Below are 27922 nucleotides of genomic sequence, written 5' to 3'. Positions count from 1 at the left end.
TGCTGGTAACTCCTCAGGACCTCATGGCCACTTGCTTCCAGCTTTTACGCCCCAGCTCCAAAGTCTCTGTTGTGTGCCAGATCAGTGCCTCTGCCCAGAGTGTTTGTGCAGGACCCTGCGCCCTGGCTTTGCATTCAGCTGAGGTTCAGTAGGAGCTGGGCAAGATTTGGGGAACCTTAGGGGAGAAACAAGCTCCCAGAAGGCCTCAAGTAGTCCCTTTCACATTGCCAGACCTGCCTTGGGGGCTTCTCCCTGGAGAGCTGCCAGTTGTAGCTCCAGCGTGGGGCTGGGAAGGTGGCTTCAGGTGTCAGGCCAGGCTCTCACCTCTCTCGTGTCCCTCCAGTTTGTCCTGAAGAACTATGGGGAGAACCCAGAGAATTACAATGAGGAGCTGCGGAAGCTGGAGCTGCTCCGGCAGGTAAGCTGGGTTCCCTCCCAGACTGTGGCCCTGGGGTGACCTGCCAGAGCTGAACCCAGGGAGCTGGTTCATCACCTGCCCTGTGCTCAAGGATCCGTATTCTGGCTTCCACCACCTCCCTGGACTGGGAACTGTGCCAGAGTGCTACCATGTCTGCTTCTTTTCCTCACCAGCAGCCCACAGATGAGGCTTTTGGAAACTGGGCTGCATCCTGGCTCCCCAGATTCAAGGTTTCCAAGGAGCATGCTTAAGCTTCTGTTGTGTCCGCTTCCCTGAATATGGGGGGGATTTGTATTGAATAGTTCCCTGTTGGGTGGAAGGAATTGCTTTGTCAGTTGGGCTGGTGCCTGAGGTCTTTGCAGGGAATAAATCAGCTTTTTGCTCTCAACTGTGGAGCCCAAATAGTTGTTTTAGTCACTGGAGTCATCACTTTTGGTGGTTCTGAGCAGGTTAGAGGCAGCCTTGGCCCTGTCCAGCTGGTACCTGAGACATGGGTGGTAAAACTGGCTGGAGATGCCCAGAGCTCTGCCCTGTGCCAGCACCAGTGCTGGTTTTGTAGAGGGGCCATAAACCTGATACATAGGGTGGAGTGGGGGGAACTCATGGTGCAGGCACTGGTGTCATCTCACCAGTGTTTCCAAAGCACAGTGGTGGCCTTCCAGTAGGACTTGATGGGTTTAAGCTCCCTGACTGGCAGCTTAAACACCCATAGCCCAGATCTGGGGAGCTCTGGCCTCTGCCTGTGGGATTAACCTTGAAGCAGGAGGTTGGAAAAATGTTCTGGTGTCTCCTCCTCTTCCCTTCCTTCTCTCAGCTTTGCCATAGCAGCAGGTCCTGTGCCCTGTACAAGACACCCCCTTTTCAGTAATTTCCAAGTTCCCCTCATTTATTTCACCTGCGGGAGCCTGTGCTGGGCAGAGCAGAGGCTTCCTCATGGATCAGTTACTCTGGATCCATAAAGCAGCTTTGTCCAGCCTCAGTTTTAGGTGAACAGACCTGTTCTTCTAGATGTGTTTTGCAGGCCTTTTTTTATAAGGCCAAGCTCCTTCCTCCCAGGACAGCCAGCGAATGCCCAGCTCTGGCCATCCCCACCACAAAGGCTCCTGTCCCAGCCTGTGCATCTCACCACAAATCCAGCAGGCTGCTGTTCCTGTCCAACTGCTCCTGCCCCCATGGTAGCCTTTTCCTCCTCCTTTCTCCCCTCCAGAGTGCCGTCAATGTGCCCAGGGACTTCGAGGGCTGCAGCACACTACGCAAGTACTTCGGCCAACTCCACTACCTGCAGAGCCGCATCCCCATGGGTGCCGAGCAGGAGGCGGCGGTCCCCATTGCATGGTGAGGAGGAGCTGCTTTCCCCAGACCCTCTATCTGGCATGAGGCCTTGGGTGTTGTGGGTGGGAGGATTGGCTCCCAGTGGGAGCTTCCTGAAATGCAGAGGCTGACCCAAAGCAGAGCAGCTGCTCCCCCCGTGTGCATCTGGTATGCTCCTCCGTGAAGTCCAGCAGTGGTACCAGGGGGCGCTGGGGACCCCTTGAGAAATGGCATCCCTCCCTGGAGATCTGGCAAGACATCGAAACAAAGCCATAAGGCAGCACAGCTGGCTCTGAGAATGAAGGCAGAGGCAAGACATCGTCACTGTGCAGGGTGACACTGCTGAGCTCCCCCTGGGTGGCAGAGTTGCTTGGCTGTGTGTAAAAGGTGTATCTGTGCTTTTAAAGCCAAAAGAGTGGAGACTGCTCCTATCAGCTTCCACCTAGATTTGATGCCCAGGGTGATGCCAGACAGGAGGGCCGCATCTCCCAGCTCTCTGAGGGAGAGCAACTTCTGACAAATCCTTTCCCTGGCTGGTGCCCAGGAACACCAGTAACTCCACCTACGGCTGGTAACGAGGTGTCTTTTCTTACAGGACTGAGATCTTCTCAGGCAAGACGGTGACTCATGAGGACATCAAATATGAGCAGGCATGCATCCTCTACAACCTGGGTAAGGGCCTGGAGACCAGCGGCCCTCTTGGTCAGCCCTGGGCATGAGGGATGTCTCCATGCTCCATGTCAGCATTCCTTAGAGTGGCCAAGCAGCAGCATGGCCAGCCTAGTTCCACCAGCAGCTGGGGATCAGCCTGATTGTGCTTCTTCCCCTCGCTGGGTGTGCAGCATCAGAGCTGCATTAGAGGTTGATGCTGGCTTTTGTCCAAGGTCTCCTCTCCTTTCCTTCTACTCTAAGCATGCCCTGCCCATGCACTGCCTTGTGTCTTGGCCAGAGGTTGCAGCAAGGAGGCTGGCAGTGAGCTGCAGCATTGCAAATGCCCTTTCTGGAACAGTTATGTACAAAGCTACCAGGCTTTGTACAGCTCATCCAGCACACCATTGCCTCAAAAGCCAGTAAATGAGTGTAAAAGCACCAAGTCTAACGCTTGTTCCCTCACCCTTGCTGTCATTCACGGACAGTCATGGCTCAGAGGCGGGTTTTGTTAGCCCCAAAGGCAACACTCAGCCCCTGGTTGCTTAACGTAACTGGAAACACTCCCACCCTTGTACTGCAGCTCAGGAGCTGACTGTGTGCTCCCAGCTCACCACACACAGAGCAGAGAGCTTTATTTTAAACCCCAGCCCAAAGCTGTTCCCTCAAGTTAGAATAAACCTTTGTTCAACCAGGAGGGTGTTAAATATTTGCTTTTCCATACTGAGGGTATATTTCCAGCCTGAGACTTTCCTGTGCTGAATAACTTGGGTGTGAAGCCTTCCACACTTCTGCCCTGTGAGAGGAGTATCCCGAGTGCCGCTTCTCTTGTGTCCCGCTGGTGCAGGGAGCTAGCTGGGTTCTGTCAGGTGTCTCTGGCCAATGTGCCACAGGTCCAGGCTTCTCTGGTGCCAGACACCCCATCCCTGGAAGTAGTACAGGGTTGCTGTTGGTGTCTCCTCACCCTTCTGAGCCACCATCCCTCCTCTTTCCACAGGTGCGCTGCACTCCATGCTGGGTGCCATGGACAAGAGAGTGTCGGAGGAGGTAACGGTCCCTGGGGTCTGCCCTAAATGACTTTCCTCTCCTGTGTGGTTACCAGCCACCAGCCAGCAGCATCCCCAGTACTTCTCCTCTGTCATCTGGGTGGTTACAAAGCTGTTGGACACCAGCTCTGGATGTCTGCTGTGACCTAGTATTGTTGTAGAATGTTACAAGGGGACATTCCCTCCTGGCTGTGTCCCTCCATGCATGTTGTTGCTGCCTCTGTTCCAGCAAAGCTCTGTGTTCTTGTTGGCTGGCCTGACCTTCTGAGCACCTGGGGCTGGGAGGGCAGAGATATGTTGCACTTTGGGGCATGCATGACCAGCGAAAAGTGCTGAGTGATTTAAAGATAAAAGGGATTCACTTCAGGTTTATGGCAGCTTCTTTTTGGGGTTCTCAGAGGAGGCAAGAGCAGCATGGGGAACATCTAACTCTGTTGAGCTGGAGTCTATCACCCTAACCCTGCCATGAGAAAGCAGGTGCCTCTTTGTTGGCCTTGTTCAGCCTGGAGAAGAGAAGGCTCCAGGCTGACAAGAAAGCTGGAGAGGAGCTTTTGGCAAGGGTCTGTAGGGATAGGACGATGTGGAATGACTTTAAACTGACAGAGGGGAAATTGAGATGAGATGTGAGGAAGAAGTTCTTCCCTGTGAGGTTGGTGAGGCCCTGGCACAGGTTGCCCAGAGAAGCTGTGGCTGTCCCATCCCTGGCAGTGTTCAAGGCCAGGTTGGACAGGGCTTGGAGCAACCTGGTCTAGTGGAAGTTGTCCCTGCCTATGGCAGGGGGTTGGAACTGGATGAGCTTTAAGATCTCTTCCAACCCAAATCATGCTGTGATTTTCCTGGCTGGCTGAGTCTCCACAAATTCCTCACATCTGGCAGCTTGTGCCTCTGTATATTTGCTAGCTTGGCATGTGAGCAAGAGGGCTATGCAAACCTGACATGTTCTCCCATCCTCTCAGGGCATGAAGGTTTCCTGCACCCATTTCCAGTGTGCTGCCGGGGCCTTCACCTACCTGCGGGATCACTTTCCTCACTCCTACAGCGTAGACATGAGCCACCAGATCCTCAACCTCAACATCAACCTCATGCTGGTAGGAACTGGGTTCTGCCTCCACTGGGGCACTGGTCACACTGGGACAGCTCCTTGCACACATTGAGGGCTGCTGCCCTGTGACCCGGAGATGGGTATTCCTAGCATTGGGTGCTCCCTGTGGAGTCAAAAGTGTTTGGAGCCAGATGAGATGGGATCCAAGTGTCCCAGGAGGGGTTTTATCTGCAGGATTCAGGCTGCTGTAGGCAAGAGGGGCTCCCTCCTGCAGGAGGGAAAGAGATATTGCAAGGTAGCAGGGGAGAGGGAGGGCTCTGGACTGCTCTGCTTGTCCCTGGGCTGCTTGGGCATCCCTTGAGCTGTAGCTCCTGTAGCTCAAGAAAGGGGTTGTAGCTGCTGGGTCCTGCCAGGGTTCCAGCCTGGTACTGGCTTGGATACAGGGGGTGTCCAAGGTGTAGGGGAGAGTGAGTATTCCCCTCTTGTCTGCGACAGGGCCAAGCGCAGGAGTGTCTCCTGGAGAAGTCCATGCTGGACAACAGGAAGAGTTTCCTCGTGGCCCGGATCAGTGCCCAGGTGAGCTCTGGGGAAATCTCTGGCCACTTCTTACTTGGGACTTGCTGTTCCCAGCACAGCCCCAATCCCTCTGCACGTGGGGTTGGTAGTTCAGAGAGAGTGTCCCAGACCCTGCACAGCATCAGTGCAGTCAAACAGCAGTATGGGGTGCTGCTACTGCCTCAGGCTCTGAGCAAAGCTGCTAGCTCCTTAAAGGAGACTGTAAGATACTCCAGAGGAAACTGATCCATCAGGAGGGACCTGGACAAGCTGGAGACGGGGCCAGTGCAAAACTCATGAAGTTCTACAAGGCCAAATGCAAGGTCCTGCACATGCGTTGGGGCAATCCCAAGCACAAACACAGGCTGGGGGAGACTGGATTGAGAGCAGCCCTGAGGAGAAGGACTTGGGGGTGTTGGTCGACAAGAAGCTCACCATGACCCAGCAGTGTGCACTTGCAGCCCAGAAACCAACCATGTCCTGGGCTGCATCACCAGCAGGTCGAGGGAGGGGAATTTCCCCCTCTTCTCCACTCTGGTGAGATCCCTCCTGCAGTCTTGCATCCAGCTCTGGGGCTCGCAATGCAAGAAGGTTGTGGACCTGCTTGAGCAAGTCCAGAGGAGGCTGTGAAGATGCTCCGAGGGCTGGAGCACCTCTGCTGTGGAGACAGGTTGAGAGAGCTGGGCTTGTTCACCCTGGAGAAGAGAAGGCTCCGGGGAGACCCTTCCAGTGCCTAAAGAGGCCAACAAGAAATCTGGAGAGGGGCTTTTGACAAGGGGCTGTAGGAATAGGACAAGGGGGAATGGCTTTAAACTGACAGAAGCGAGATTTAGATGGGATATTAGGAAGAAGTTCTTCCCTGTGAGGGTCGTGAGACACTGGCTCAGGTTGCCCAGAGAAGCTGTTGCAGCCCCATCCCTGGCAGTGTTCAAGGCCAGGCAGGACAGGACTTGCAGCAACCTGGTCTAGTGGAAGGTGTCCCTGCCCGTGGCAGGGGTTTGGAACTGGATGAGTTTTAAGGTCCCTTCCAACCCAAACCAGTCTGCGGTTCTGACTCTCTGTGTGGGGTAGGTTTATTGTGGCAATGTCTTTAGTCCCTGGTTCTGACCTGAAATGCACCCACAAGTTCTCCACCAACCATTTTCCTGCACTGACTGAGTGATCTGAGACCTTGGACACAAATGATGGTGGCAGTGAATCCTCCTTTCCCTTCCTGCTCTGAATTCTACCTGGGGTCTGTCTTTCTGGGACTTTTCCAAACACCCATCCCTCTCTCTGCAGGTGGTGGATTACTACAAGGAGGCCTGCCGGGCGCTGGAAAACTCAGAGACGGCCTCGCTGCTGGGAAAGATCCAGAAGGACTGGAAGAAGCTGGTTCAAATGAAAATCTATTATTTTGCTGCTGTGGCCCATGTAAGTGGGGAGACCAACTGGGGGGCTGCTGGGCTGCAGAGGAACCTGCCCTGTGCTCCCATCCCTGTGGGCTTTTCTTGCTTGTTTCAAAGATATCCCTCGAGTTCTGGAGTTCTGATGCCACTGATTGTGTTTTCTTGCAGCTGCACATGGGAAAACAGGCTGAGGAGCAGCAGAAGTTCGGGGAAAGGGTAAGCAGAGTCGTGTCAGCCCAACCCATCCAGTGTGGGTTCTGGAGTGTGTCACCAGCAATGTTCTGCCTCCTGCAAGCACTTGTGGGTGCTCTTGAAAGCCCCAGTAAGCTATGGGAAGCTGCAGCTCTTGGGTACTGATGGTGGTCTACTGCAAAGCAGGGGCACCTACTTCTGTGCCAGCCCTGATTCTTGGTCTCTGTGCAGGTCATCTACTTCCAGAGCGCTCTGGATAAACTGAACGAAGCCATCAAGCTGGCAAAGGTGCGTTCCTGCTCCATCCAAGAGCAGTAATTGGGTTTTTAAAGGGAGTGAGCTGGGCCCTGGCTCAGGGCAGTGGGATGACAGACTGGAAAGATGAGAATCTCTGTCAGTTTAAAAGCTTTCCTTCTCGTTGGCAAAGCTGTTCCCAGTGTTTCACTTTGCTTCCCTCTGGGACATCCAGCCAAGTCCAAGGCTCTAGTCACTGCCTACAGGGCTTTACCAGGGTTTGGTTTGGTTTGAGTCATTTAGGAGCATGTGGGCAGCTCCAGAAGGGCTGTGGATCAGCCCTGCTTCCTCATTGGGTTCCTCACAGAGCCCCTTGTGTCACTGCTGCAGTGCCAGGGAAACCCATGGCAGGGTATGCTTGTGAAACTGGGGCACAGAGGGTTTGGGGCTGCCCCCAAGCATCTCTGTTCCTCTATGGGGCACAAGGAGAGATGGCTGGTGAGGCTGCTGCTGAGTCCTGGGCACGCAGAACTGTGGTCGGCTGCAGGGAAAGCACTCAACACTCCCTGCCCGTGCCAAGTTGCTTTTATTCCTGCAGGGCCAGCCAGAAACCGTCCAGGAAGCCCTGAGATTCACCATGGATGTGATCGGTGGCAAGTGAGTCCATGCACGGGGCACCCCCAGATGTAAGCTGTGGGTCAGAAATGCCTGGTGGCCAGAGCAGCCCAGGGAGCGCGTCCCCTGATGTGCAGAGCCAAGCATCTTGTGCTGACAGAGACTTGGGATGTGAAGCTGCTCTTTGCTCACCCTGAAGCAACCTCAAAAGAGCTATGGCCTGACCCCACAGGGAGTGAGCTCAGGGAGCTGGGAGTGCCATCTGCTCCTCACCAATGCAGTGTCACTGCTTGTTTCCAGGTACAATTCAGCCAAAAAGGACAATGACTTCATCTACCATGAAGCTGTGCCTGCGCTAGACACGCTGCAGTCTGTGAAAGGTGAGGATGGGCAGTGCCTGTTTCGGTCTGAATCCATGGGGCTCTGGGACCCATGGGACTTTGTGCCATGCTCTCTGTGGATGTGCTGGGAATGAAGGTGTGGAGCAGGAGGGTATGACTTGGGAGTAACTGGCTGCCCGTGAAGGTTTCTGACAGGGCTGTGTTGTATGTTCACCCCCCAGGTGCCCCCTTGGTGAAAGCCCTCCCCGTCAACCCCACGGATCCGGCTGTCACTGGCCCTGATATATTTGCCAAGCTGGTGCCCATGGCTGCCCATGAGGCCTCTTCCCTGTACAGGTGGGTCCCAGGCTGTATAGGTGGGTCACCAGCATGGCTCTGCCAGAGCAGGAGAACCAGCCGGTGGAGCTGGGCATATAGGTCTCCAGCACCAAGACCAACAAGGAGCCCGTGGTTCAGCTCCGTGCCTCTGCTGTCTGAAGGGAGCTGGAGGTGACCAAACCAGCCACAGTGGGTTCCCTGGGGAAGCACTGGCATCCCAGGAGTTGTCCTCATGCCTGGCTCAGGAACTGCCCCAGAGGCCCATATGCAGCAGGCTGAGAGGTGGTTGAGGCTCTGGCCAAGTCCCAAGGGGCTCTTGCAGTTTATGGTGGAGGTTTCCCTGGTCCCGTCGTGTCACTAAAGGATGTTATTTTCTCCTGTCTCAGTGAGGAGAAGGCCAAGCTCCTGCGAGATGTGATGGCCAAAATTGAAGCCAAGAACGAAGTGCTGGAGTAAGTGTGAGCTGCACCCAAACAGGGCCCTGGCCAGTCCCTCCCTGCTGGGGAGTATCCCAGTGATCCCATTGTTGGGTTTCCTACCTCAGAGCCAAAGGGAGTGCAACCATCCCTAATCTGTAACCCTCACACTGAGCACAGTCAAATCCCAGTTTGCCCAGCTCTGGGCAAACCCTGTCCTCCCAGTTCCAGTCCCAGTGATCACTTCCCAGATTCACCTTGCAGCTTTGCTGAGGCATTTGGGGGTGATGCAGCAGTGTTGTGCTCTGAGCTGGCTGTGGTTTGGGATGGGAGGATTTTCAGGGAGGTGGGGGGGGGGGGGGGTGTCTGCCACTACTCAGGGGCTTGTTCTCTTACCTGTAGCCAGTTCATGGACTCCATGCAGCTGGACCCTGAGACCGTGGACAACCTGGACATGTACAGCCACATCCCCCCCATCCTGATGGAGAAATGCGCTGCTCTCAGTGTGCGCCCTGACACTGTCAAGAACCTTGTCCAGTCCATGCAGGGTAAGGACACAGGGACCCACAGAGAGACCAGGGACATCCGGGTTGGCCTGGGGGCAGGCACCCCACTCCATGCCTGGGCTTGGTTTGGGGAACTCCTACCATGATGGCTGATTCTTTGCTGGTATAAATTCGTGAACCCTAAAATGTTTTTCCTGTTGAGCCCTGCTGTGTGGCCAAGGGGGTCAGTGCTCTCTGGAGCCAATGCAGGCAGGCCCTGAGCTCAGCACCCACGTCTTGGGCAGGGTGTCTTTGTCTTTTGTGGTTGCCCACAGCCAGGTTTATTCCTCAGGCTGCCACATCAATGCCTGGCTTTAGGCTCGGAGCAGGCAGGTTTATAGCTGGCAGTGCTTCAGCCCTTTCCCATCCTCCATACCTCTCCCCTTCAGTGCTATCCGGGGTCTTCACCGACGTGGAGGCTTCCCTGAAGGAGATCCGAGACCTCCTTGAGGAGGATGAGGTGCAGGAGCGAAAGCTGCAGGAGCTGCTTGGGAAGGTCCCACCACCCCAGGGGTCGTCCCCACCACCACCATCCCCAGGGCTGGCTGAGGTCAGCAAGGAGTGCTCCAAGTACCTGGAGGTGCATGAGAAGGCCAGCTTCACCAACACCGAGCTCCACAAAGCCATGAACCTCCACATCGGCAACCTTCGCCTGCTCAGCGGGCCGCTGGAGCAAGTCCGGGCCGCGCTGCCCTCACCCACCTTGACTGAAGGTGAGCAGAGCCTCTCACCCTGCACACAGAGCTGGGGGAAGGCAGGTCCCACGCGTGCCTCTCTCTGGGCTCCTCTCCTGTTGCCCTGTGCCTTGTGAGCCGTGCTGGGGACTTCTCCCTCTCAAAAACACATGAAATGGGGTCCTGGTGTGGGAACAGAGACACAGTTCCTGTCCTGGCAGATGCCTGGCTTTACCCTTGGGTGCTGGACCAAGGGCAGGTTGGCTCTGTACCCCTGTGGAGTGTTTCAGCAGGGCTCCAGCACAGTCACTGAGCCCTCCCTGTCCCCCAGATGACAAGCAGGTGCTACAGAACCTGAAGCGAATCCTGGCCAAGGTGCAGGAGATGAGGGACCAGCGGATGTCCCTGGAGCAGCAGCTGCGGGAAATGATCCAGAAGGATGATATCACCACCTCGCTGGTCACCACTGACCGCTCTGAGATGAAGGTTGGTGCCAGTCACTGTGTTTGGGGAAGTCCCATCTTCCTAGAATCACAGACTGGTTTGGGTTGGAAGGGACCTTAAACCTCATCCAATTCCAGCCCCTGGCCACAGGCAGGGACACCTTCCATTAGACCAGGTTGCTCCAAGCCCCATCCAGCCTGGCCTTGAACACTGCCAGGGATGGGGCAGCCACAGCTTCTCTGGGCAACCTGTGCCAGGGCCTCACCACCCTCACACAGAAGAACTTCTTCCTCAGATCTCATCTCAATCTCCTCTCTGTCAGTTTAAAGTCATTCCCCCTTGTCCTGTCCCTACCTGCCCTTGTCAAAAGCCCTTCTCCAGCTTTCTTGTCAGTCCCTTTAGGCACTGGAACCTGCTTTAAGGTCTCTCTGGAGCTTTCTCTTCTGCAGGCTGTGCCACACATCCCAGTCGGGGCTGCAGCAGTAGCTCTGCTCTGGCCCACCCCATCCGTGCAGCCTCTCAGAGCCCCCTCTCTCTTGGCAGAAACTCTTTGAGGAGCAGTTGAAGAAGTACGACCAGATCAAGGTCTACCTGGAGCAGAACCTGGCTGCCCAGGAGAACGTCCTGAAGGCCCTGACGGACGCCAATGTCAAATACGCGGCCGTGCGCAAGGCCCTGGCTGAGGTGGAGCACAAGTGAGTGGTGTGCAGGCCTGGTGGGGGGGTGTTTCTCTGGTGGGGGGTCTCAGTGCCATGGTGGGGTCTTGGTGCACGGGAACAGCCTCTGCCCACCCTGAGGGAGAGCTGCAGGGTCAATGCCAGCTCCTCTGCTCTGCCCTCATCCTGCCTCACGGCTGGGGGCCTCTGGTGGCTGTTTATCCTGCACCCAGCGTCCTTCCCAGCGGCGTGCTGGGGGGTGCCCCAGGCGCAGGGACCCCCAGCATTGGCCTGGTGCTGCACCCTTGCTCATGCTTTCTGCCCTGTCTCCACAGGTGGAACACCACGGTTCAGACCCTGGTGGCCTCTTATGAAGCCTATGAGGATCTGATGAAGAAATCACAGGAGGGGAAGGACTTCTACACCGACCTGGAGGGGAAAGCTGCCAAGCTGCTGGAGAAGGCCCGTGCTGCCTGCCAAGCCGCTGAGGCCAACCGGCAGCAGATCTTGGAGAAGTAAGTGGTGCCGCCGCCGTTGTCATGACACATGTAGGACTGAAGCGGGCTGTAAAGCAGGTGTCGGGGTGCGACACCCCGGGAGGTGGGGAGCACCTTTGGGTGCTGCTGGGTGAGCTGGGCTGGGGCTCGAGGGGTTCACTCTGCTGCAGTGGGCATGCTGGGGGCCTGCAGTGCTGTACTGAACCCCACTGAGCACCCCCTCCGCTGCCTCCTGGCAGGGAGATGAAGAAGCAGCCGCCCCCCCGGCCCACGGCCCCCAAACCCGCCCTGCAGATGAAGCCTCCGGAGCTGGATGCAGGTGGACTGGATGCCATGGACCTGCCACCGCTGGGCTCATTGGTGCTGTCGGACCTGCCCGAGGAGCTGCGCAGCCTGCCCCCTGACGTGCTAGCCGGGCACCTGGCCCACCTGCCACCCCCTGCACTGGCTGCACTCAACCCAGCCCTGACCACCGGGCTGCGGCCCCATGGACCCGAGCCCTTCCTGCCAGGGGCCAGGCTTGCCAGTGCCCCGCTGCAGCCCCTCGCCCGCTTCTCTGGGCCCCCAGCCCTTCCAGGACACTATCGTTTGCCAGCAGCCCCTGCCTCTGCACCAGGCCCCTTTCCCCCTGGCACGGGGGCCCCGGTGCAGCTCTTGCAGCCCACTGCCTCTCAGGCAGCCAGGCTCCCCCCTGGCCCCAGCTCAGCCCCATCCACAGCCCCCCAGCTCTTCCCAGCAGCGCCACTGATGCGAGCCCCAGTGCAGCCTGGCTACGTGGGGCCCCACATGCTTCCCCCACGCTCATCCCCACAGCATGGACCCCTGCCTGGGTCTGCTCCTGCTCCCACAGCATCCTACAGCCTGGGCCAGCCTGGGGTGCCCGTGCCTGGGCCACCTGCAGTGGGGCCAGCCCCTATGGGTGCCCAGCCACCGGTGGGTGGCCCTGAGCTGACCCCAGGTCCCCGGCCAGCCACCACCACGGTGGACAGCATCCAGGCACCCATCTCCAGCTGTCCCCCTGTCCCACGGCTTCCCAGCCAGGGCCCGGCTGTACCCCCAGGCCCCTTCCTCGCCCCGGGGGCCCCCCCTGCCCCCTACCCCTATGCTCAGGGAGGCCCACAGCCCTTCCGGCAGCCAGTGCAGCACCCCTTCCCCCCTGTGCAGCACCCTCACAGCTTTGCCCCCACTGCACAGCTCCAGCCCAGTGCGGAGATGCCGGCTCGGGCCCAGGGCCCACAGCAGTTTCCCCCAGCCCCCTTTCTGCCCCCTGGGAGAGCCACAGTACCGCTGTCCTTCCAGCCACCCCCCAGGCCCACGCTGCCCCCCCAGGCCCAGTTTGCCCAGCAGCCCTTTACTGGCCCTGGGGGGCCCCCGCTGCCTCCCCAGCTTTATCCACTCCCGGGGCAGGACACACTGCAGACTGGGGCCCAGCCCTTCCCCAGGGGCCCCAGCCAGAGCTGCCCCCCGAGGCAGCCCCTGCCCACTGCAATGGGGGGGCTGCAGCCAGTGCCCCCTGGCGCCCCAGGGCTTCCCTTCTGCCCCAGCCCTGCCCCCCCCGGCGGCCAGATGCCCCCTGGGACCATGGCCCTGGGCCCCCCTGCACCCACGCCCCCTGGCCAGGCTGCCCCCCACCATGTCACTCCCTCTCCCAGCCCTGGCCTCAGCCAGGGCCCAGGTGCTGTGGTGGTCCAGGGCACCCTGGTCCCCTCCCCAGCCCCTTCCCCGCAGCCAGCCTTGGCCATGCAGCCCCCAGCACTGGTGCCACAGAGACCCCCACCTGCACTGACGCCAGGGGGGCCTGCGCTCCCCCAGGGCCCTGGTGAGGCCCCATTCCAGCGGCAGAGCTCCTCCACTGATGACCTCCTGTCCTCCAGCCCCGAGAGTCAGCACGGTGGCTCCAAGGCAGCCGTGGGGCAGCCCCTGCTGCAGCCCACCAAGGCAGATGCCAAGGAGGGGCAGAAGCCCAAAGCAGTGCAGCTGATTGAGAACGATCCCTACGAGAAACCAGAGCGAGTGCTGCGGCTGCTGGCGGAGCTGGACCGCTTCCGTGGGCTGGTGGAGCGGCTGGAGCAGCCGGGGCCTGGCGGCGGCACCGAGCTGGACACTGTGTGGAAGGAGCTGCAGGATGCGCAGGAACGCGATGCCCGGCAGCTCTCCATTGCCATTGCCCGCTGCTACTCCATGAAGAACCGGCACCAGGACATCATGCCCTACGACAGGAACCGTGTTGTCCTGCGCTCGGGCAAGGACGACTACATCAATGCCAGCCGGGTGGAGGACCTCTCACCGTACTGCCCCACAGTCATCGCCACCCAGGCCCCACTGCTGGGCACCGCCGCAGACTTCTGGCTGATGATCTACGAGCAGAAGGTCTCCGTCATCGTCATGTTGGTGTCAGAGCAGGAGCTGGACAAGGTACACCTTTCCCTTAGAGGTGGCCAAGGCTGCTGTTGACCTCCTGTCACCATGTGGCGGCTCCAGGCCCCGGCAGGTGACAGGAAAGAACAAGAGGGTCCCTTGGGGAAGTGGCTGCACCTGCTGGGGCATTCTGGTGCTGCCACTGCCCGCTCCTGAGGCCACCCCATTCCCTCCCCACAGCAGAAGGTGCTGCGGTACTTCCCCACCGAGCGGGGCCAGCCCATGGTGCAGGGACCCATCACCCTCGTCCTCACCAGCCTGAAGGTCACCCCCACCCACGTGGAGAGGATGATGACGCTGCAGTATCGTGACCAGAGCCTCAAGCGCACCGTGGTCCACCTCCAGTTCACCTCCTGGCCAGAGCTGTATGGCACTGGAGGGGAAGGGTCCTGCTGTGGGTGGGGGAGTCCCATGGGACCCTCGATTTGCTCCTCAGGGTGGCATCTAGCCTCCCTGGGCGGGTGGGGGGTGAGAGCAGTAAGTGTGTGTGTGTCCCCAGGGGCCTGCCTGACAGCAAGGGGAGCCTCCTGCGCTTCATCCAGGAGGTGCATGGCCACTACCTGCACCAGCGCCCGCTCCACACCCCTGTCGTCGTGCACTGCAGGTGAGCAGGGCCTGGGGTGCTCTTGTGAGGGCTGTGGGGGTGCCCCCTTGGTGGGTCTGTCACAGCCGGGGGTGTCTCTGCAGCTCCGGGGTGGGCCGCACGGGGGCCTTCTGCCTGCTCTACGCAGCCATGCAGGAGGTGGAGGCGGGAAATGGCATCCCCGACCTGGCCCAGATCATCAAGAGGATGCGGCAGCAGCGTAAGCACATGCTCCAGGAGAAGGTAGTGCGGCCGTGGGGTGGGGGCCGTGGGGTGGAGGCCGTGGGCCACTGCCTCACCTGCTCTTCTCCTCCCTGGCAGCTGCACCTCAAGTTCTGCTACGAGGCCGTCCTGCTGCACGCCGAGCAGGTGCTGCTCCGCCACGGGGTGGGTGCTCCTGCTGTCCCCAAGGCCACCAACAACACCTCCCCCAAGGTGGGTGCAGTGGGAATGGGGTGCTGGGGGGGGGGGTTGGAGGGAGCTCTGCTGCTCCCACACTCACAGAGCATCCCCCCTGCCCCAGCTCTACTTTCCCCAGGACTCCCAGGACCTGGTGCTGGGGGGGGATGTGCCCATCAGCTCCATCCAGGCCACCATTGCCAAGCTCAGCGTACGGCCAGGGGGGGCCAGCACTGAGCCTGGGGGGGGCTGGGGGGCAGAGGTGTCCCCTCCAGCCGATGCTGTGGACACAGAGGCACTGACGGCGCTTCCCGATGGCGCAATGGATGGTGTTGGTGCCTCTGAGCCCTGCCCGCCACAGCCACCCCCCCATGAGCCACCCGGTGCCCCCGAGAGCAGCAACCGCACGGCTGAGCCCCCTGGGGGTGTGGCAGTGACCGTGGTGGCCACCCCTGCCGCTGCTCCCCCTTCCTCGTCCTCACTGGAGCTGCTGGCCTCACTCACGCCTGAGGCCTTCACCCTGGACGCCTCCCTCAAGGGCAAGCAGCGGATGAACAAGCAGAACTTCCTGCAGGCACAGCCGGGTGAGGGCCTGCGGGCACCCCGGCCAAGTGATGACCCCCTCAGTATGCTCGACCCTCTCTGGACCCTCAACAAGGCCTGAGGGGGTGGCAGGGTCCCAGACCCCCATATCCCCCTGTTGGGACCCCACTTTGGGACAGGCTCCAAGGGGTGTGCGTGTGGGGTCCTGCCCTGTGCCCCCCCAGCCCCTTATCTCTGTACAGATGTAACTGGCGCTCGCCCCGTTATTTGACTTCAATTCAGACTGACTTTTTCAGCTCTTTGCTACTAAAATAAAGTGAGTTTGATTGGCACGTGCTGACGGCGCGCGGAGGAGGGGGTGCAGCCACGCTCAGGTTAGTTCCATTTACTGGAGGTGTCCTCGTACACGTTACAAAACATGATCCGGTACAAAAAGCGTCCCCTGTACAGAACAAAGCGTACAGCCGGGCTAAGGCCACCCGCGGCGGAGGCGAAGGGCTCCCCGGGGACCCTCCCCCGGCCCTGCTCCCCCGGGGCCCGTGGCGCTGCCTCTACAATCACCAGGGTTCGGTTAACGGACGTCATCGGCATTGATTGACACAAGGGCTGAGAACGGAGGGGAAGGGTCCGGCCCTGGCTCTGCTGGTGGGGCAGCAGCCAGGCCCCTGTTGTGCAGCTGTGGGGGGAGCAGAACTCCTGGCCTGCAGTGATGGAGGAATGCAGGGGTCCCCCATGGCTCTGCCAGCCCGCCCCACTCCCCCAGGCCTGCACGCAGGATGGGGGCAAGGGCTGCCTGCCCGCTCCCAACCTGAGAAAAGCCTCCTCTGGCCCCGCAGCGGGAGGAGGAGGAAGGTGCTATTGCTGCAAACTGGGTGAAGGAGAAGCCAGGAAGGGCAGCCAGGAGGAGGGCCAAGTGCCCCAGGGGGCTGGGTGGAGCGAGGGCCGGCACACTCCTGCAGTAATAAATAAATATATACAGCGTATAAATAAATAGGGCAGGGACAGGCTGGGGCCTCTAAGGCACGTGGAGGCCAAGCCAAGTGCCCAGGCGAGGTTGGACCCAGGACCCGCTGCTGCTGGGCTTGGTGCTGGGGCTCGCCACTAGCCCAGGATGTTCTCTGTATGGGGCTGGCTGGGAACACTGCCCTGCTCCTGCCCCACTGCATGAAGGGCTGGGAACAGCTGGACCCTACTGCAATGAAGCTGGACCCAACATGGCACAGCTACCACAAAGCAACAGGTACTGAGGCTCCCCAGCACCTGCCACTGTTGCTCCGTCTCCCCAACCAGCAGAGCCACTCCACTGCTCCTCATCCCCATTCTGAGCAGGGTGCCAGAGCATCCCCAAACTCCTCTGTGGCCCCAGGACTGTTGCGCATCTGCAGAGCCCACATGGAAGATGCTGGAGCGGGGCAAAGAGGCCCTGCAGGCCATTCGGTGGGAGACAGAGCAGTTTACAAGGTGAGATGGCAACAGAGGCAGGGGCAGCGTGATGGAGCTGGTGTCACTGTCCCCTCAGGTGCCCACCTCTCCCCTCCAGCCAGGCTCCGGCCCATCCTCCTCAGTCCAGTTTCTCCAGTACTGAGGGCACATAGACCAGGCTGAGCTCGCTCCCAAAGTTGCAGACGATGGCAGCGTTCTCCAGCACCAGAATCTGCCGCGCCGGCTGCGACTCATTGCTCTTCCCCAGGTAGACGGTCTGAAGCAGGTCACCATAGCCGATGTCCCAGAAGGAGACGCAGCCCTGGCCACCGGTCACCAGCAGGTTGTCGGAGATGACGCCCAGGCTGGCACCACAGCCCATCTCCTGCATGGAATGAGAGCGCATCAGTGCACTGAGCCCACTGCAGGTATCCAACAGGGCAGGAATTCCCCCGCGAGGGCAGACAGCAGTCTGTGGCCAGCCTATGCCATCGCTGGGAAGAGGCTGTGGAGCCACCAGGGCTTCTGGTTCCATGGGGTCCATGCAAGTGCAGGAGCACCTTTAACCCTTCCCTGGCTACCAACCTGCTGGATTGAATAGAGCTTGATTCCTGAGCTGCGGTCCCAGATGCTGATGACATCATCCAAGCCACTGCTGATGACGCAGGACGTCGTGCAGGTGAGGGACGTGACGTCCCCTCGGTGGGCATACATGTGGCTGACCTTGCTCCCTGTCAGCACGTCCCACAGGCAGATGGCACCATCCTGGCCACCGCTCGCCAGCACCATTGTCTGCAAGGAGACAGCAGAGCCAGGTCAGGAAGCTCAGAGGAGGGCAGCGACCTCTGCAGCACAGCCCAGGGCTTCGGTGTGCCACAGACACAAGAAGGGGCTGAGCACACAGGCCAGTTCTGTATAGAAGCACTTGCTGAGCACCAGCATGGGTACAGCAGAAACAGGGCTTTCCTGCTCCAAACAGGGCAGGGAAGCAAAACCATGTCTAGGCAACAGGTGAGCTGTGTGGGAACCAATCCCATAACGGTTTGGGTTGGAGAGCCATTTAAGTTCATCCAGTTCCAACCACCCTGCCATGGGCAGGGACACCTTCCACTAGACCAGGTTGCTCCAAGCCCCGTCCAACCTGGCCTTGAACACTGCCAGGGATGGGGCAGCCACAGCTTCTCTGGGCAACCTGTGCCAGGGCCTCACCACCCTCACAGGGAAGAACTTCTTCCTCAGATCCCATCTCAGTCTCCCCTCTGTCAGGTTAAATCCATTCCAACTTGTCCAGTCCCTTCCTGCCCTTGTCAAAAGCCCCTCTCCAGCTTGTGGCCCTTTAGGCACTGGAATCTACTCCAAGGTCTCCCTGGAGCCTTCTGTTCTCCAGGCTTGTAAGTCACAAGGCGAGTACGCAGTCGCGGTGCTCAGCAGCACCTCTGCATGCTTGGAGAAGCACACATCAGCTTCCCCAGATGCAAACCAGGAGAGCGATTCCTCTGACTGAAGCAGTGGCTCAGCAGCCAGATGTAAAGGCTGTTCTGCACCTTACCTGGTCAATGTACACGGCTGTGATGGCTCCCGAGTGACCCTGCAGTGTGAATAAACAGCATGAGTCCTCCAGCCGAAACACCTGCAGGGTGGAGGAGGCAGAGGTAAGTGTCCATAGGGCAGCCACGTCCTAGAGCCACACTGCTAATGAAGCATCTGATCCCACTTTATCCTCCTTACTGCTGTCCCCCTCTCCCAGAACTGTAGCCTGTCAGCAATTCAGGACAGTGAGGAAGGGGCAGGGAGCAATGGGGCAATGCCTGTTGGGAAGTGACATGAGCGGCTGAAGGGGACAGCTGCTGCTGGAAGGGATTAGAAGACAGGGGGTACCCCAGAACCCAGACCTGGCTACTCCTGAAGTCACCCAGCCCCAAAGCAAGAGAATCTCTTGCTTTGCTTGGGCAGGCAGCTCACACAGGGCTCTGTCTTTCCACCCCCTCTGAGGGTATCCAGCAGACAGATACAACATGGGAGCTTCAGGAATGCACTAGACTGGCCTCCAACCACCCCACCCCAACTGCTCACCTACCTCTCGCACACACACATCAGCTCCGGCCCCTGCCCACACAGGAGAAGAGCTCATTTCCCACAGTGGCAACGGGATGGAAAAGCACACACACCCCTTCGGTTACAGGGCAAAGCCTTACCCTCAGAGTGTGGTCCTGGCTCCCAGTGACCAGCCGCCCTGCTGCAGCCTTCAGTGCCGTGATCGGCTTCTGGTGGGCACAGGACACGGTGTGGGTGAGCTGACACAGGATGATGTCGCTGCTGCTGAACACCGGTGAGGACGGGATACTGCTCCTGCTTGGGGCTCCTGTGGTGAGACACGCAGGAAATCCTCACTGCAGCGGGTGCAGCCTTACGCTCCAGAAGTAAGAGCACCCAGGCTTTGAGCAACCTGGTCTAGTGGAAGGTGCCCATGCCCACGGCACAGACATGGAACTGGATGAGCTTTGAGGTCCCTTCCAACCCAAACTATTCCAGGATTCTATTCTATGATCTTATGACTGGAATTTAAACCTGGTTCTCCTCCAAGGAGCCGCACACTCAGCACTCTGGCTGGCACCAACAGAAGCTACAGCTGCCCAGTGCTCAGGAAAACCTGAAGTAGGGGTCTCCAACAGCGTCCTCAGCAGCAGAACTCGGCTCTGAAGAGCAGCGGCCCCTACACTATCAGTCTCTGCAAGACTGAGGTCCCTGAAGCCCAAGAGCTCTGCAGTTCCCTGGTCATAGGCAGAACATAGAGCTGTGCACAAGGCTCTCCACACTCCATAGGGAAAAGTAATTTCCACAGGCAGTCCCTTCCTGCAGAGCCTGCTCTACTTCCACATCTACAGCTTGCAGGGCCCAGGACATCCCTCCAGGAATGCAGCCATTCTCCCAGGGTTTCTCTTCCCTCCAGGTGCCTCCAGAACCAAAGCAGCCACTACACTGCAAACTGGTTACACCAAGTTTTGTGTGTGGTGCTTTTGTGTGCGGGGGGTACATGGTGTAGAAGATGTGGGAGGTGAAGGTGATAGGGCAAATACACCTTGCTGAAGGAGAGGTGAGGAATGGGAGAGGAAAGAGGTATGGGTCAGAGCTGACCCTGGAATGGATGTCTCAGCCTCCAGAGCTGTGCACTGGAGAAAACCCACACTTGAGGCACCCTCCCTATATACGGAACTCCCAAAGTATCCCTGTGCTCTCCACAGCATCTGGCTCAGCATCCTGAGGCAGCACAGGGAGTTTTGGAGCAGGGTGCTATTATGAAAGCTGAAGTTGGTGTGAGGTGAAGAAGAGTCAGGTACTGGGAGGCAAGGGGAGAGGAAGAGGCTCGGAGAGCTTGCATGTGCACAGCATGCTCAGGCACTCGCTTACCTCGGAACTGCAGGTGGTTCAAGGATGTGTGTGTGTCTAGCGAAAAGAAATCTAAAGAGCCATTCAACCGGGCAGCAACGATCCTGAGGGAGAAAGGCAGGCACGTGAGGAGAGACCCTTCCCCGCTCCAACAGTGAAAGGAGCCTGGACACCAGACACCAAGGCAGAGCACCAACCATGCAGACTTCCCCTGTGAGGATTCCCTTCCTGACTGCAAGGAAGAGGGCTTGGGAATGATATTAAGCTCAGACTGCAGAATGAACTGGCAGATGGCACTGTCTCTTGATTAACAGCACACGGAAACAAGTGACCCAAAGGTTCAACACCCAGCCCTGAATTATTCTGTATATTCAGCTATGACAAAGACTGAGTATCTGTATGGAGAAGCGGCTGCTGGAACAGAGCTGGACCCAGGAAAGTGTGCTCCACCAGGCCCAGCTTGAGAGGCTGATGCATGGAAAGAAAGGGACTTCTTCCATGAGGGTGGAAGAGAAGCCAGAGCCAGAGAAGAGCTGTGGCTGCCCCATCCCTGGCAGTGTTCAAGGCCAGGTGGGATGGAGCTTAAAGCAACCTGGTCTAGTGGAAGGTGTCCCTGCCTATGGCAAGAGGTTGGAATTGGATGAGCTTTAAGGTCCCTTCCAACCCAAACCAGTCTGGGATTCTGACTTCCCAGCTGAGCCTCTGCCAGCTGGAGCTGTTGGACCTCTTGTGCCAGGAGGCTTAGAGCCGGGGTCCTGCCTTACACCATGCGTTCTCCTCTTGCAGGAGAAGACTGAGCACACCACAATTACCTGTTGTTCAGGAAGACGAGCGCTGTGATGCCAGATTGACCTTCATCATTACTGCTGCGGAGTGTGCCCTCGATAGCATCCCAGACCTGGAAGGAGAAGGGGTTACTGCTGCGATCAAGGTCAGGAGAGCATCATACATCAAGGAGATGTGTGATCCACGTAACAGCCACACACATCCCCCCCAGCTCCCTTAACTGCCTGATTTTAATGAAGGAGCCTGCACCCAGCTCCGTCCTGGCACTAGTAATTACAACACGGGGCTCCCACAACAGGAGGGATGTATGATCACATCATCCTCTTCTTCCTTCTGGTGCTACTTCCACTAAATTGTAACTAATACTTCAAAACCTGCCCACCTTTCTTACCGGGGTCACCAAAGATGCTACTAAACACATGCCCTGTGGCAGCACAGGCTCCGGTTGCATGGCCCCTCATCCCCATCTCCACAATACCCCTCCCTGCTCCTGCTGAATCGCACATCTGCCCTGTTCTGAGCATGATGCAATCTTGTGATGTGGGCTGGAGACAAGATTCGGCAGCAAAATTCAGTCAGTCTTGAGGGAGCTGCTTGGGAGAAGTTATCTGAACTCAAAAGGACAAAGAAACACAATAGAGTGGCCTGTGTCTTTGGTAGGAAGCATTAGAGCCAGGTTAAAAATCACTGACAGATTTACGTCAAAATACATTTGTTTAAAACATCCCAAAACTCACCATTTATTCTGAAGGAAAAATTCTAACCTGATTTCCAAAAATAAAATGAAGATCGAGCTAATTCTGGAAGTTTCTCATTGGAGGAGATCTGAATTTCTGATCAAATTTTGCTTCAAAACCTGTATCATTCCTACAGAATTCCTATTGATTTTACCTTATATTATGACTGACCAGCCACATCACTTACAGACATGGCAAGCTTTAGTGCTCTCTAGAGCACCACTGCTGCAGCAAGCCTTGCTCCTCACCTCCAGCTTCCCGTTACTCCGGCCGGCCACAATCAGATTCCCTTGCAGGTCCAGGCTCCAGACAGAGCTCTCCAAGTCTCCTCCCCAGGAAGGAAGCGGTGAGGCTTTGTCAAATCCCGTAAAAGATTCATCCCCCAGGCTCCTCCTGCGGGCACTGCAGCCTCCCTCCTCGCTCCCACAGCCCAGGGAGCGGGCTCTGCTGCTCCCCGTGCAGAATCCAGCTTGTCCATGCGGGCCTGAGAGGCCTGTGAAGCTCATGGAATTGGAGGAGCCGTGCTCTTCATACGCTTTACCCACCAGGCTGCTGAAGTCATACCCGGCCTCCTTCTGGCGACTGCCCACCGAGCGGAGCCGCGTCTCAGACTCGGCCACCTTCACCTGCTCAGAGAAGTTGGTGTCAATGAGAGATGTGAGGTCTGGCTGGTCACAGAAGAGCGGTGGCTGCGGAGGGCTGAGCATCCTTTTGAGCTGGTGACTGTTCTCAAAAGAGTCGTCCAGACCGTTCTTGCCATCGGGACTGTGATCCCAGCTTTCCTGGTAGTCAAAGATGCCGCTGCTGTCTCGTCGCAACCTAAAACACAGTATTAAGCATCCAGCCCTCCTGCCTCTGCTGATGGAGAGGGCTGGTTTCTCACACAGGGCTTTGCATCAGCTGCTGAGCAGCATGACCCCACTCACCTTGGTTTGGGAATAACAGTGAGGCAGTCACCAGTCTGAGCATCCCACACACGGATCTGGCCCACCAGGCAGCAGCTGACGAGCAGCATCCCATCACTAGCCAGACATTCGATGTCCTGGGAAGGAAGAGCAAGCACAGGTGAGGCCATCGCACCACTGAGGCCTCCGGATCCTGACAACCACCTTCCATGTGGCTGAGGAATTACACAGATGATAAATTATGTCTAAACTCTGTGGCTGACGGAGAAACCTAAGGATATGCCGAGAACATGAGTAGATCTTTGCCTTGCGTCTAGATGTGCTCTAGACTGCTGCAAATCAAACAGATTCTGCCTGTCTCCCCTTTCCCTGACCAAGTACAGCCCAAAGAGACAGCAGAATCAGGAAAGAGGTGCAGCTTCTCTGGAAAACACCATACAGCATTTCAAGCTCTGACCAGATGTCTGAATTCTTTGTTTCATCTCTGAGTAGAAAGAAACATCTTTCCATTCAAGAAAACAGAGTGAACTGAGCAAGCAGCACACTCCCCTGCAAGCCCATGGATGGATGCTTTTAGCAATGGAAACAATATTTAACAGCTCAAACCTACGCACTAACTTCTGGGAAGCAGGAAGAAAGGATCCAATAGGCATTAAATATCAGGAAACTAGAGCTAGCCCAGTGAAGAGGGCTGGATCAGCCCAGCTGACGAGAGCCAAAAGAAAAGGTAGTAACAGCAATTGCAAAAGGCTGGGACCAAGCCCCAGGAAGAAATGGAGAAGTGCTGCAGGAAACTTCATGCTACAATATCCTGAAATACATATGTAGCACCTGGCTGGGTGTTGGCCTCCACTGCTGTGCTGCGCTAAGGCTGCAAAGCGGCTGTGAACTTTGTGGGGTCTGTTGTTTAAATAATAACCCAAGAAAAGAGAAGATGCGTGGCACAAGTCAGTAAAATGCCTTTCTTGTGAAGACCACTCCCGTCCCTACATGGACCTACCATGAGGTGACCCCTGAGCACCAAGGGGACAATCTCTGTCTCGGGTGGGGAGTAGCCATAATCGTCACAGGGCAGGTCCCCCCTCTTCCTCCGGCTGTGTGAGATCCCGTTCTGCCCATAGTTCTTGGGGCAGAACACCTTGTACAGGCAGAAGAGCAGGAGCACCAGGATAATGCCCGAGGCCAGACCCAGAGCAGCCACCCTGGTGGGGAGACAAAGGGAAACAGAGACAAAGAGAAGGTGAGAGAAAAGATCTGATTACTATTCCACAGAGAGACTTTGAAAAATACCATGAAAGTATCACACACACTCCTGGTCCATAGTGATTTGTGCAAATGAAGAGGTTTTTTAATGGCAAAACGACCATTTCCACAAGATCTCAGCTTTCTCAAGAAGTACACAGCAATAAGACTTTAAGAAGACAGGGATGAGGGTAACACACAGCCAGATCGCCAGTTTGGACAGCAAGCTGTGAGTCCGTCCTCTCAGTAGGAAAGGAAGGTCCTTGGGCTGGCGTGGAGTTCTACAAGGCCAAGTGCAAGGTCCTGCACATGGGTCAGGGCAATCCCAAGCACAAACACAGGCTGGGGGAGACTGGATTGAGAGCAGCCCTGAGGAGAAGGACTTGGGAGTGCTGGTCCATAAGAAGCTCCCCATGACCCGTCAGTGTGCACTTGCAGGCCAGAAACCAACCGTGTCCTGGGCTGCATCACCAGCAGCGTGACCACCAGGCTGAGGGAGGGGATTCTCCCCCTCTGCTCTGCTCTGGTGTTCCCTTCCAGCCCTGCATCAAGCTCTGGGGTAACAACATAAGAGGGACTTTTGACAAGGGCAGGTAGGGACAGGACAAGGGGGAATGGCTTTAACCGGACAGAGGGGAGATTGAGATGAGATCTGAGGAAGAAGTTCTTCCCTGCGAGGGTGGTGAGGCCCTGGCACAGGCTGCCCAGAGAAGCTGTGGCTGCCCCATCCCTGGCAGTGTTCAAGGCCAGGTTGGACGGGGCTTGAAGCATCCTGGTCTAGTGGAAGGTGTTCCTGCCCATGGCAGGGGGGTGGAACTGGATGAGCTTTAAGGTCCCTTCGAACCTGGGGTTCTAGAATTCTATGACTTACTTGTAAAGAGTGACATCCTGGTGCCCTTGCAGCTTGGATGAGGCTTGGTCAGGCTGAGCTTGAGCATCCAGCTTTCCGCTGCTTGAGGACAAGAATGGGTGGTAGCGGTTTGCCTCCTGGGGATGCCGCACCTCTAAGGCCTCTTGTGGGTTCAGATACAGCGTGACAGGGATTGCTGGAAGGATGCTGATGTACCTGAGGGAACAGAAAGATGAGAACAGCTTAGGAACAACAAACACAAAACCTCACAAATATCCTAACAGGTAACATAGATCATCCCCTCGCCAGCAGCCAAGGTCTCAGCATGCACTTTCAGAGCAGTGGTTTTAGGTATTCTAAACTGAAGACCTCCTTTGACACCTTTTTCTCTGAAGATATTTCCTAGGTCTTAACCCTTAACTCCATGGGAGAGGTTAAGAGCCACCAGTACAATGAACTACTGATGAGATCAAATGTATCACACAGACTGAAGTAGGGATATAGCCATCTGGTCCAGTTTCCTGTAGGTCAGAAGATCTCACCGAGAAGTTTCATCAGCTCAGACGTCTCTGTTCCTCACACGCATCACCCCCATCGTTCACAGATGACTACCTATTGTTTTACAAAATTCTAACCATCACCTCCAGGGTAAAGGAAGACAACAGGCAGGTTGAACCGCTACCACCTCTTCTTACCTTCATTACACCCAAGGGCACAGAGAGAAACACAACCCTTATTCTCAGACAGACAGCCCTGGAGAGTTTGGTCCCTCTGCACCACAGAGGAGGGCCTTTACACTTCTGGAGTAAGTCACATGGAACACAAATTATCTAACTCAGAAGGATAAAGGACAGATGAAAGAAAAAACGCTTGGGGTCAAGTCCACAATTCAAAGTGCTGCGGCGCTCGATGTCAGCCCACTTGCCTTTTGGCCAGAGTGATGTTGTAGTAGCTGAAGAGGGATGGCCAGTGTCTGAAGGAAAGTTTCCTCCAAATCTCTTCATCCTCTGCTCCCCAGGTAACCTCTGCTTCAGCTCCAAGCTCCGTCTGTCCATTCCCTTTGCCCTCTGGTCCTTGGGCCCAAGTGTGCTGGTTTGTCTCCAGCCTACTCAGGGACTCCAGCCCCGACTTCTGCTCATGCTGCTGTGTCTGGTTTTCCAACAGCTGTATTGGGTCCGATGGGAAGACTGAGAGATCAATCTTGGGGTCCCCAGCAGGTAGGACCCCTCCAGGAACAGGCATCGGAGGCAGACCTGCCTCACCCAAAGGACTTTGTTCGGTGACCTGTGACGTGAGGTAGGTGCGTAGACCAGCAGGATCCGTGTAAACCAGGATTCCAATCCAGATCACCGTCCCAGCCTACAGAGGATGAGCAGAGACAAGCCCATTAGTTAAGGGCCTTCACACTCCGCCTCCAGGCACCTCACCAGTTCTCTGAGCTGATCAACAGCTGATTCCAGCCCAGGGTACACCCTGCACTTAAGTCTTACTCTCAGCAGACACTTACCCTCTAAGAGGATTAGTGATTGTACAAGGGGTAATGGGTTTAAACTTAAACAGGGGATGCTCAGGTTAGATATAAGGAAGAAGTTCTTTACTGTGAGGGTGGTGAGGCACTGGAATGGGTTGCCCAGAGAAGCAGTAAAGGCTCCATCCCTAGCAATGGTCAAGGCCAGGTTGAACAGAACTTTGGGCAACATCATATAGTTTGAGGTATCCCTGGCCACGGCAGGGGCTTGGAACTGGATGAGCTTTAAGTCCTTTCCAACCCAAACCACTCTATGATCCTATGACTGGGAGAGGTTGCACAGACAAAACTGAGCATTACTTTTCTGTGAGCCATCCAACTCAACCTGATGGCAACCCACTTGTCCCACATAAATGAACAGCGGGGAGGAGACTCCTCACTGGTGCTGGGACCAGCACCTCTGCCACCCTCAAATTGGGCTGGAAAGGCTTAATTCAGGTTCTGGGTCTTGAACTCCACCAGACCTACTGCAGCAGCCTTGCTTCACAGACTGATGTGTTAGTTGAATTTAAACTGCCAGCAGCGTTAGCTGACAGTAACAGACTGGACCAGCTTGTGGAGCTGAGGAGTACCCAAATTCTTTCACTTGCATTATAGACATTCAGAACAGGGATGGAGGGGGCAAGCAGGGGCAGTAACTGGTGTAACCACTGCAGTTACACCTGCACAAGGAAAAGCCTCAGCCTGTCACGTAGCAAAATACCTCCATGTCTTTAGTCCACACTACCTGCAGGAACTAAAACCATGATTTCTGCTCTGTAGAAGTCTTCCCTCCCTGCTCATAAGGTCCTTACAAACCCGCTTATATAAAAGCAGATTTTTGTCTCAAAGCAAATATCAGAAAATTATCCACTACCATCATGCAAACAGCAGAGCCCTGCCGCTGATGCGTGCACAGTGATGTGCACCTCTTGAACTGGGTTTACCACAGGGCAGCGTAAGTCTTGCAGTGGAACAAGGATGCGTGACAATGTTGGTCTGTTTTCCCCCCCAAAAGCCTATTTGGTTTGGATTAGTGTGCAGGAAGGGACACCAGCTAACAAACCCCGCACTGCTCACCATGATGAGCCTCTGGGCCAGGCGGGTCCTGGCGAAGAAGTAAATGACGCGCAGCCTCTTTGGCAAGCGGAGGTTCCTGAAAGAGGAGGGCTGCAGGGTGATGGTGTGGGGGGTGGCAGGCCGCATCGCCGGCTGCCGCTCGTAGCGCTGAGAGCGGCTGACAGGCTTCGCTGGGGGCAGGCAGGCTTCTGCTGGCAACCGCTTGTTCAGGTCAGCGAGCTGCAGAGAGAAGAGCAAACGTGGGAGAGCTGCACTAAGGAGATCCCTTGAGAGAAATGTGTGCACAGGCCTATGTCTGACACAGGGTCCCCACTTTCTCCCTCAGGACAATCTGTCCCAGCTTCTCTCCAGCACATAATGTCTTCTTCAAGCAGCCATGGTCATCTGCCACCATGTCTGCTTCCAGCCCACTTCACTGAATCACAGAATGGTTTGGGTTGGAAGGGATCGTAAAGCCCATCCAGTTCCAACCCCCCCACCGTCCACTAGACCAGGTCGCTCCAAGCCCCATCCAACCTGACTTTGAGCACTGCCAGGGATGGGGCAGGCACGGCTTCCCATTTGTCTTATCCCTGCCCTCTAAGGTCTCCCTGGAGCCTTCTCTTCTCCAGGCTGAACAAGCCCAACCTTCTCAGCCTGTCCCCATAGCAGAAGTGCTCTAGCCCTTTGGGCATATTTGTGGCCTCCTCTGGCTTCGCTCCAACAGCTCCAGCTCCTTCTTAT

The 27922-nt window shown here is 56.9% G+C and overlaps 2 protein-coding genes across 3 annotated transcripts in view; one reads left to right on the top strand and one right to left on the bottom strand.

Moving 5' to 3' along the window:
- The first annotated feature begins 300 nt into the window (after positions 1-300).
- Positions 301-15615, top strand: PTPN23 (protein tyrosine phosphatase non-receptor type 23). 2 transcript variants are annotated; one of them, XM_057402825.1, is made up of 24 exons: positions 301-418; positions 1626-1753; positions 2325-2401; positions 3375-3424; positions 4380-4511; positions 4961-5041; positions 6302-6433; positions 6577-6624; positions 6832-6888; positions 7433-7491; positions 7750-7829; positions 8012-8126; positions 8495-8560; positions 8927-9072; positions 9459-9782; positions 10075-10229; positions 10731-10882; positions 11179-11358; positions 11580-13755; positions 13939-14123; positions 14258-14362; positions 14446-14584; positions 14663-14776; positions 14865-15615. In XM_057402825.1, the coding sequence occupies exons 2-24, from the start codon at positions 1716-1718 to the stop codon at positions 15402-15404; spliced, it is 5151 nt and encodes a 1716-aa protein (XP_057258808.1). In that variant the 5' UTR covers positions 301-418; positions 1626-1715; the 3' UTR covers positions 15405-15615. The 2 variants fall into 2 exon arrangements, with proteins under 2 accessions (XP_057258808.1, XP_057258807.1); XM_057402824.1 differs by having other exon boundaries at positions 326-418; positions 13942-14123.
- Positions 15616-15653: 38 nt separating this feature from the next.
- SCAP (SREBF chaperone) overlaps positions 15654-27922 on the bottom strand; it is a 63186-nt gene continuing 50917 nt past the window's right edge. Inside the window, exons 12-23 of the mRNA XM_057402826.1 lie at positions 27200-27418; positions 25538-25971; positions 24634-24828; positions 23521-23722; positions 22542-22657; positions 21864-22434; positions 20905-20990; positions 20114-20196; positions 18901-19067; positions 18255-18335; positions 17291-17497; positions 15654-17090 (exon numbers count right to left, since the gene is read on the bottom strand). Of these exons, the coding sequence (XP_057258809.1) occupies positions 16845-17090; positions 17291-17497; positions 18255-18335; positions 18901-19067; positions 20114-20196; positions 20905-20990; positions 21864-22434; positions 22542-22657; positions 23521-23722; positions 24634-24828; positions 25538-25971; positions 27200-27418 (2607 nt within the window). The 3' untranslated portion in view covers positions 15654-16844. The remainder of the gene's footprint in view (positions 17091-17290; positions 17498-18254; positions 18336-18900; positions 19068-20113; positions 20197-20904; positions 20991-21863; positions 22435-22541; positions 22658-23520; positions 23723-24633; positions 24829-25537; positions 25972-27199; positions 27419-27922) is intronic.

Source organism: Pezoporus wallicus, unplaced genomic scaffold (genome assembly GCF_028554395.1).
Source record: "Pezoporus wallicus isolate ANWC-B61680 ecotype Strahan unplaced genomic scaffold, APGP_CSIRO_Pwel_v1 contig_8057, whole genome shotgun sequence".
Taxonomy (NCBI): Eukaryota; Metazoa; Chordata; class Aves; order Psittaciformes; family Psittacidae; genus Pezoporus; species Pezoporus wallicus.
The sequence above is the reverse complement of the archived record's forward strand: the minus strand, read 5'-3'. Positions and strand labels throughout refer to the sequence as shown.